This window comes from Rhinoderma darwinii, chromosome 5 (assembly GCF_050947455.1).
Source record: "Rhinoderma darwinii isolate aRhiDar2 chromosome 5, aRhiDar2.hap1, whole genome shotgun sequence".
In the NCBI taxonomy this organism is placed as follows: domain Eukaryota; kingdom Metazoa; phylum Chordata; class Amphibia; order Anura; family Rhinodermatidae; genus Rhinoderma; species Rhinoderma darwinii.
In genome coordinates this window covers 227,120,330-227,130,812 of record NC_134691.1, presented here as the reverse complement: position 1 = coordinate 227,130,812, position 10,483 = coordinate 227,120,330, and the positions used below count along the sequence as shown (strand labels likewise).

General features: G+C 43.1%; 1 protein-coding gene across 1 annotated transcript; it reads left to right on the top strand.

The window, feature by feature from the left end:
• Positions 1-824: 824 nt before the first annotated feature.
• LOC142652556 (uncharacterized) lies at positions 825-9,990 on the top strand. Its single transcript, XM_075828206.1, has 7 exons — positions 825-876; positions 1,362-1,463; positions 5,281-5,337; positions 6,175-6,228; positions 8,026-8,125; positions 8,544-8,656; positions 9,458-9,990. The coding sequence occupies exons 1-7, from the start codon at positions 825-827 to the stop codon at positions 9,850-9,852; spliced, it is 873 nt and encodes a 290-aa protein (XP_075684321.1). The 3' UTR covers positions 9,853-9,990.
• The last annotated feature ends 493 nt before the right edge of the window (positions 9,991-10,483 follow it).

Sequence of the window (10,483 nt, the reverse complement as noted above, 5' to 3'; positions counted from 1 at the left end):
CACCGTGTTTGTTTAAAATCGTATTAAATTGTAAATTACAATCTCCAGTTCATTTGTGAACCCTACTCTGATTGTACTTGAAAGATGTAGATTGGATCAGCGTTTAACATTGGTGTATCAGTGGATGGGAACCTACAAAACATCGGAGCCTGCTGTTACCTCTCCTAAATCCCCCAGTGCTGGGGTTACCCAACGATACCCCTGTCACCTACGCTATAATCCCTTCTCCACTGACCCTACGCATTTCTGTATACTAATTCATCAGGGGTCTATATTTGTCAAAGTCTAGCTAAAGCGCCAGTGATCTAGAACTGTAACAGATATTCTGTTAGACACACGGAAGCGTGCTCGCATGGATGTCAGCGGCACGCTTCACTAAGGACTCAGAGTTAATATAATTAATACTCCTCCCCATGAGCAGAGGCAAAGCCTCGAAAACGACCAATCACTGTCGTCCACGTCACCCGTGACGTGTGGTCATGTGACTCCCGGCACGTCAGCTGACATACCCGGAAGTCCAGCACCAAAAATCGCGTGGAACGCGCAAGCGCAGAGAGAGGCCGAGGAGTGCATCTCATTAATGCCCAGAGCCCTCCCATCTAGGGGACGGAGCTAACGATGCTTGCATGGGAATCAAGGTTACTGTCCAACTCAAAACAGCAACCTGGCAGCCATACGTCTAATAGACACTCTGTTCACACATTAGTGTAGATGAACAGGCATAGTATTTTAGTACATGAGCGGTATTTTGAATATAATAATACATGAATAAACGAACAGATATAACAAAACATCTAAGAATAGGCTAAGATGATTATCAACTGATGGAAGTAAAGATTGCTTTTCTGCTTCTGATGGGACTCTCAGATAAAGCAGGTATAATTTGTCTGCTCATTTAAACCCTCTGGCTGTGTACATGCCAGTCTGTAAATCCACTGTGCCTCCTTCCTAAGAATTAGATTGTCCCAGTCTCCTCCATGTTTTGGAGGTCGCACCAGTTCAATCGCCTGAAATCTCAAGCATTCTGCTCTACCATGGTGTTTAGCATGTACATGCTTGGATATAGGGGTGTCTCTCATATTTGTCACGTCTCCTACGTGTTCTCTAATTTGACGCCGAAATTGTCGAATCGTTTTACCCACATAATTTAGTGGGCATGGACATGTCAAAATTTGCTCCGGGTCAAAATTTGAGGGCTTTATTGATAGCGGCTCTGACTACAATAGCTTTACCAGCCCGTCTTCCCTATTTTTTGTCTACTTCTCTGTTTTACTGGAAAAAATTTCACTCTAGTAGCGAATCTTCCCAAATTTCATTACAGCATGTAACGCCTATTGAGATATTTCACATTGCTCTTCTAGACATGAAACTGGACTCTTGGAAAGAGAGAGGCAAAGTATACTTAACGGATCTATTGGATGGCGGGAAGTTAGCCCGGTATTCGGAACTGACCCATAAATATGGTATTGCACATAGAGATTTTTATAAATACTTACGAATTAGACATTTCTTACCCACTATGGATTTGAGCGTACTTTCAGCCAATGCGGATGTATTCCAATTATGGTCAGCCCCACAGCCCCATCAGATACCCCAGTCCGCCTTAAACCCCTTTATTCTGTTTTGGCTCTAAATCCTCGTTTGTTAAAACCTCCCCCCTCCTTGCTTGGGAGAGGGACCTAGGCCAGACCTTCGCTGTATCCCAATGGACATACTCCTTGAAATTCCTTGTTTCTACTTTTAAATGTGTATCTCATTATGAAGCCGCTATCAAAACAGCCCTCAGATGGTATTATACACCCGATAAATTGAGCCGTATGTACCCGGGTACTTCTGATCTTTGCTGGAGGGTTGTGGGCACAGAGGCACTCTCATACATATACTATGGTCTTGCCCTTGTCTCGCTCCTCTATGGTCATCGATTTTTCAACTGCTTTCCGGGTTGTGCAATAGGGTCACCATCTTTAGCACTTCTTTTTCTCGGAATAAATGAGATACCTATAGAAAATAGGGTACTTGTGGCACATATCCTCTTGGCTACTAAATTAGGGATAACTAGGTATTAGAGTGTGAACCTTCCCTCTGTTGGGGAAATATATGACATGCTAAATACTACATGTGCTTACGAAAAAATGATGGCATATAAAGATCACAGATACCCGCAGTATGTAGAGACCTGGAAGAATTGGCATCTTTTTCCTCAAAATTGTATATCCCCGTAATGCATGTTTTGTTTTGAAACCGACATATTTAAACCTGAAACTCTCTATTTTTTGTTTTTAGTATATATGTTTTTACCCTATTTTCAGGGCCTTTCTGTGTGTGTTGACCACATGCAACATGTTTTACTGTATTTTCTCTCTCCGCATGGTTAGTACTATGTATAAATGTGGGGCTGCTTAGAATGATTCTGAGTTGCCAATTTACGACACTATGCTAGTTCTATGTACTAAGTATATTATGTGCTATACTGCATTTTTGTGGTTATTGTGTATTATATTTGTCATTTTGAAAATTTTTCAATAAAAATATTGATGGTAAGAAACAAACAAACACATAGATAGATAGATAGATAGATAGATAGATAGATAGATAGATAGATAGATAGATAGATAGAAATCTATTTATATAAAGAGTGTATTGATGTGTAACACTGTCAGGTTTTTTTGACAGTAAGACTTCATCCTGATCTCACATCTGAACTGCACAATAAACGGAGTCAGACTGTCTAAAAAATATAACTCCTCATCCACAAGGCATTTTCAGGAGGGTGATAGTGTGTATCATAGAAACTGTGCAATGGGACCAAGATGGATACCAGCAACTGTAGTGGAAACTGCAGGATCCGTGTCTTACAAAGTCAGAACTACTGATGGTCATCTTCTAAGGAGGCATATAGACCAACTAAGAAGCAGAGTAGAGGATTGTATATCACCTGCTATTGAAAGTAATCCTGACACTAAGGTACCAACAGTTCATAGTGATACCTTACATCCCACTGACCCTCCTCTTATCCAACAAGAGGAACAATCTTCTCCACCATCAGATGTACCTCAGGATAATGGACCACATGTAAAGGACACTTCAAATGAGACTATTCCTTCACATTCATCAGACCGTCCAAAACGCGTTATTCATCGCCCCAGTTAATTACATAATTATGTTATCTAAGAGGGGGGGATTGTAATGTATTGACTGTTATGTCTGTCCAGTGTCCCTAGATAGCACTGTAACTAGTTAAATAAAGTAATGTCAGTTATTTGTATGTGCGTTCTCATATATGTAGACTTGTTCTCCATTTTTGTTAACCTGTAGGTAACGCCATACAGAGTCCCCCCCCTGTAGGTAACGCCATACAGAGTCCCCCCCCTGTAGGTAACGCCATACAGAGTCCCCCCCCTGTAGGTAACGCCATGCAGAGTCCCCCCCCTGTAGGTAACGCCATGCAGAGTCCCCCCCCTGTAGGTAACGCCATGCAGAGTCCCCCCCCTGTAGGTAACGCCATGCAGAGTCCCCCCCCTGTAGGTAACGCCATGCAGAGTCCCCCCTGTAGGTAACGCCATGCCGAGTCCCCCCTGTAGGTAACGCCATGCCGAGTCCCCCCTGTAGGTATCGCCATGCAGAGTCCCCCCCTGTAGGCAACGCCATGCAGAGTCCCCCCCCCTGTAGGTAACGCCATGCAGAGTCCCCCCCCCCCCTGTAGGTAACACCATGCAGAGTCCCCCCCCCCTGTAGGTAACGCCATGCAGAGTCCTCCCCTTGTAGGTAATGCCATGCAGAGTCCCCCCCCCCCCTGTAGGTAACGCCAAGCAGAGTCCCCCCCCTGTAGGTAACGCCATGCAGAGTCCCCCCCCTGTAGGTAACGCCATGCAGAGTCCCCCCCCCTGTAGGTAACGCCATGCAGAGTCCCCCCCCTGTAGGTAACGCCATGCAGAGTCCCCCCCTGTAGGTAACGCCATGCAGAGTCCCCCCCTGTAGGTAAAGCGATGCAGAGTCCCCCCCCTGTAGGTAAAGCCATGCAGAGTCCCCCCCCTGCAGGTAACGCCATGCAGAGTCCCCCCCCCTGCAGGTAACGCCATGCAGAGTCAACCCCCTGTAGGTAACGCCATGCAGAGTCCCCCCCCCTGTAGGTAACGCCATGCAGAGTCCCCCCCCTGTAGGTAACGCCATGCAGAGTCCCCCCCCCTGTAGGTAACACCATGCAGTGTCCTCCCCCTGTAGGTAATGCCATGCAGAGTCCTCCCCCTGTAGGTAACGCCATGCAGAGTCCTCCCCCTGTAGGTAACGCCACGCAGAGTCCCCCCCTGTAGGTAGCGCCATGCTTCCCCTATCCACAGGATAGGGGCTACATGTGCGATCGCTGGCAGCTATAGGGAGAACGGGGGACCGAAAGTCCCCCAAAGTTCTCCATGACTAACCTCTGACTTCCGGAGTCTGCGCAGCTCAATAAAAATGAAAGGAGCGCTGGTCACGCATGCGCACAAGCGCGACCGGCGCTCCATTCATTTCTACGGAGCTGCCGACACAGACCCCGGAAGTCCTGTGGATAGGGGATACATGTCTTTTGTTTAATGGCAGAACGGGGAGATACCTCCCTGCTCTGCCATGGTGTTCAGTGGTGTCGCGCTGTAGCAGCCATAGCGGCTGCTAGCGGAGCCTCCGGCCATGGTGGGGCCCGTGCCGGCGGGCGACATGGGGCCCCTCATGCCGCGGGCCCCGTAGCAGCCGCTACGGCGGTAGTTACGCCACTGGGTACAGTGACATTAAATAAGCGGTTTATTTGTGGCTACATTGGAATATATTGGGGAAATTGATGTGGCAAACATAATATAAATGTATATAAACTGTATTTGCTCCTCTAAACGTAATTATGACATCATCAATGGTCATCGTGGTGCCTGGACAACCGATGATGTCACAATACCACCTGTATGGAATGGCTGTAGCAGCAACAAATGTCAACCACTTCTCTCTTGGTTTGGAGAAAGCGACATTTACAATGAGAATCACAGCGATTACTTTCGTTTTATTTTCTCTTATTGTCCATGGACATGGGATGCCATTAAAGCCAGGAAACGGTAAAGAAGATTTCACTTATACTAATGTCTTGTTAATGTATTTCATTTATTGAAGTGTTATTTTGTATTCTTTATTAGGTTACAATTCAGCAATTTCTTTCATAATGTCTTCTATCCACACAGGTCAATGCTGTACCTGATCTCACTTCTAGACAATAAATGTTCTGGGGTTTTCATTATAAACTATTTCTTTCATTTACAGGATCCAAATATTCAGAGGAACTTCCTGTGACAAGGAGACCGCCTGACATCAAAGAAGGTAAATGTCTACTGAGTATTTTCCAATGATATGTATAATTACACTTATATCTAAGTCTCTGATCATGTATATTATATATAGAGAGAAAATCCAATTGAAGTTCTGTACACATATCTGTAACAGTTTATTAAAAATGGATGCCGTGTAGAAATGGAGTTAATAAGCAGATAACATGCTTCTAATAACACAGCTCCACCTGCTGGTGAATGAGAGAATGACAATATATTCTCATACTAAATATATCCACCTATTTTACCAGCACATAGTATAGAATGGGGGGATTTACATTTCAGATTATTTATTCTGATTTATCATAATTAAATCTCCAACATGTCAATTTGGTTTACCCATTGTCCCTTAATAATGAGCAGATTGACCCTCTGGCCTCTGGTCACAGGCAATTGTCCCTGTAAATTTCAGATGCAATTTAGTCCTTGTTCACACGGAATGTATTTGACGCGTTTTAATGCGCCGAAGAATGCGTAAAAAACGCATGCTTTAAGCTTCCCATTGACATCAATGGGAAAGCGCATTGTAGTGCATACAACGCATTTTACTTTATTTTTTTTTTTGAAGCGTCAGGTCAATTCTTGGCATGTAAAATGTGCCGAAAACACACCAAAAACATGCCTAATTCCCATAGTCAATTGGAGTCCTAATTCCGTGCCAAAAAAAGCGCAGAAAACGCATGAAAAACGCAACAAAAACGCCTGTATTTTAAGAAGCGCTTTGCAAAAATGCTAGTGTTTTTGAGACGTTTGTACGTTGTGTGAACAAGGCCTTATAGTCTGACTTCCATGTGTTTCATGTTTTATAAATCTCTTTTTACTCTTGCAGATACTGGATTTGCTGACTGGATCCGCAAAACTGTAGATCGCTGCTGGAATTCAGGTAGTGGAATCTCTGCATTCGCTTTACTTTTTACAATATAGATTTAACCCCTTATATATATATTTTAACCTCAAGCATTTTTTCTATTTTTCTCATCTTCACATTCCAAGAGTTATACAATTTTTATTTTTCTGTCAACATAGGCATATGAGGGCTTGTTTTTTTACGGGACGAGGTATAGATTTCATCGTTAATATTTTAAGGTCAATGGGACTTTTTGGTTAACTTTTATTATATTTTTTGGTGGGGGAATTGAGAAAAAAAGTATTTTTGCCGTTGTTTTTTGCTTTCTTTTGTACGGCGTTCACTATACAGTTGAATTAATGTGTTAACTTTATTCTTTGTGTCGTTGCGATCGCAGCGATACCATATATGTGTACTTTTCATGTTTCTTTACACCTTTTTGAAAAAAAATTATTTTTATAGAAATAAATGGTTTTATTTTATTTTTACTCTTCACGTTTTTTTTTTATATTTTCAAAAACTTTATTTGAGTGTTTTTAATTCGTTTTTTGAAGTCCCACTAGGGGACTTCACCATGTAATCTTCTGATTGCAGATATAATGCTTTGGTATACTTAATATACCAAAGCATTATTGCCTGTCAGTGTCAGGGTATGTTCACACGCAGTGGTTTCAGATGTAATTCGGGCGTTTTACACCTCAAATTACGCCTGAAAAAACGGCTCCATTATGCCTGCAAACATCTGCCCATTGCTTTCAATGGGAATTACGATGTTCGGTTCCCACGAGCCTTTATTTTACGCGTCACTGTGAAAATATGGGGCGTAAAATGACGGCTCGTCAAAAGAAGTGCAGGACACTTCTTGGGACGTTTTTGGAGGCGTTTTTCATTGACTCCATTTAAAAACAGCTCCAAAAAACGTCCGTAAAAAAACGCTGCGAAAAACGCGAGTTGTTAAACAAACATGTGAAAATAAGGAGCTGTTTTCGCCTGAAAACAGCTCCGTATTTTCAGATGTTTTTGCTCACTGTGTGTGAACATACCCTAAAACTGACAGGTAATCTATTATGCCGTGCCTCTGGAACGGCCTAATAGGCATACAGCCAGGGCAGGTCTGGGGGTCTTTGGTAGACCCCCCAGCTGCCATCGCAACACATTGGCGGCCGGCGATCGCATTCGTGGGCCGCCGATGGGTGACAGAGCGTTATTGACGGCGGTATTTAATGGGTTAAACGGTTGAGATCGTAGGTTTCTTCAATCTCGGCCATTGCAGCAGGAGCCTGGCTGTCAGTCACAGCCGGGCTCCCACGGTGATCGTGCGGGCACAGCTTCTGTGCCCGCATGATCTCCATCACGTACATGCACGTGGGAATGCGCGAACAGACCGCATTCCCCGACGTGCATATACGTGAAAATGCGGGAAGGGGTTAAAGTGTACCTCCACTGTTAGCGCTATTAGATTCTATAGCGCTGGCGGCTGTTCTGGATACGGGAGCCATGGTGACGAGCAGGTCGCTCTGTCTCCCACTGAAGGGTTATGAACAGCCGGCAGAATGGACTTTACATAGTCCGGGCTGCTGCTAGAAGCAAGATAGCAAATACAAGTGATGTAGAAAATAGACTATAATGCCCCCTCCTGCACTATAACCGCTTTTCACTGAAAGTGGAGGTACACTTTAATTATATATATCATATACAAATTTACCCCTTGTCTTATATTTAGAATAAATAATAATTAGCTCACACATTTTATGTTTCCTAAATGTCTGATGTGTAAAATATTTGTAAAATGAATAATCTTTGTTTTTTCTCACTTCATTTCTTTTTCCCCAGTGATTCCAGGGAGGCCGATATTGAGCAGAGTAATTGTGGCCGGAATATTTTTTCTCCTCATCGCCCTGCTGCTCGGACTATGGCTCTTCTTCTGTGTTTAGTAAGTTTACTCAATTATCCCTTCATGAGACATTTATAGGGACATTTATAAACACTGCTCCCCATCCCCCAAGCTTTAGCTTAAAGTTAGATGGTTACCTGTCTAGTATGACAGAATGTAATGGTATCAGGTAGAGACATCCCATCTATGTATTGGACACAAGGCCAATGTGGTTGTCTGCAGCTCCATGATGGATAGACAGGACCGCTGGAAGGTGCTTATCTGAACCTGTTCCATGTACAGAGGGGACAAAAGTGAAGAAATAAAGAAAGAATTCAGTCTAACCCCATGCAATTTACAATCACACATGCAACATGCCATGGATCCAAAGTAAAGCTCAAGGATGGAGGGGGGTTATCATCGGAATGGATTTAGTAGAATTGTTCAATTAAGAACTTTCATAACTTTTTACTTCTAGTTATAAACTAAAACCTGAATATCTAAAAGTACAGAAGGAGCTTCTAGAGGGCAAGAGGATATTCAGGTCGGATTTACTGACCGAAGAGTTTTCGAAGATGCTGCATAGACCAGGTAAGAATAACTGTTTAACTGGGTAAGGCAAAGTTAGGGTATGTGCACACGCTAGCTGACATTTACGGCTGAAATGACAGACTGTTTTCAGAAGAAAACAGCTGCCTCGTTTCAGCCGTAAATGCTGCTCCTCGTAATATACGAGGCATCTTTGACGCCTATAATCTTGAGCTGTTCTTCATTGACTTCAATGAAGAACGGCTCAAATTACGTTGCAAAGAAGTGCCCTGCACTTCTTTGCCGAGGCAGTCAATTTACGCGTCGTCGTTTGACAGCTGTCAAACGACGACGCGTAAATTACAGGTTGTCTGCACAGTACGTCGGCAAACCCATTCAAATGAATGGGCAGATGTTTGCAGACGTATTGTAGCCCTATTTTCATGCGTAAAACGAGGCATAATACGCCTCGTTTACGCCTGAAAATAGGTTGTGTGAACCCAGCCTAAGGCTTCATTCACATATGCGTTAGTACTTCCATTGTTCTACTCCATCATAGGAGCAGAACAATGAATAAACACACAAGTGATTGGTCCGTAGGCCAACACTTACAGTGCCCGACGAAAAACCCATTGATTTTAATGGTTTCTGTCGAGTTTCCATCATTGTGACCATTGTTTTACCGTAACACTAGTACAGCATGCTGCATTATTTATCACAGCATTTTGGACCAGATCTGTGACAGAGGCTCACAACAGAGAATGTACATACAGATTTAACTACTCAACTACTCCCCACATCTATGTCTCCATTATATTTTTAAATTCCTAATTATTGATCTTTATTTATTTTATATTTTAATAGACCTTAAGAAACAACAGGTGATAAAAAAGAAGATTGGCATTGAAGAAGGGGGCGATGAAAAAGATCAAAGTTGTTACCCTGTACTGAGTCGAATGATGGCAGCATCTGAATACAGGGTTGAGAATGAGCTGGCAAAAGAGGCGAGTAGAAGCAAAAGTGCCGATGCGAAGGGAAGAAAAGATATGACATCTATAAAAGCTGAAAAGGAGAAAGAGGAGAAAGCAATGAATACCTATGTGGCCAAGATGAAAGAACTTAAATATCAAAAATTTAAGACCAAAAAACCCGTGATCAAAAAAAACAAAAACATCATAGTCAAAAAGGTTAAAAACATTAAGCTCAAGAGGAGAAAAAGAAATCATCATTGTGCCACAGTAAAAACATCACATTCCTAACATCAAAATCCTCAAAGACCTCCATATCACATCTGAATATTCCCACCACATTTTATCCCAAGAGACCGGGGATATGCACCCTATAAAACCTGCTCCTCAGAAGACCGCTCAACCACCAACTAAACAACGTCTATTTCTATGAACAAATATATATATATAAAAAATTAAATACAATTTTAAAAACACTTTTAGACTGTTTTTATAAATATAATTACTATAAGTTTTATTTATTATTATTACAATAGTTGTATTCAATTATTAACCCCTTAACGACCAGCGTATAGTGTTTTTACGTCGGCCTTTCAGGGTAGTTCTTCTGAAGTGTCGGCTTTTCACGTTGGCACTTCAGAAGAACTTTCCCCACATCGTGCGCGGTGCTGCTGAAAACCGGGCAGCTGGGAGGGGGCCGCATCGGAGTGGTTTTCGCGGGGATCTCCTGAAGACCGGGCTGTTAGTAACAGCCTCGGGCTTCAGGGCAACGATCGAAAACCACTAGCAGTGGTCTCCGATCGTATTTAACCCCTCAGGTGTGGCGCTCAATAGCAAGTGCCGGCCGCATCTGAGTGGTTTGGGAGGGAGGGGACCGCATCGGAGCGGTTTTCCCGGTCATCGGGAAATCTGCCTCTGAAGC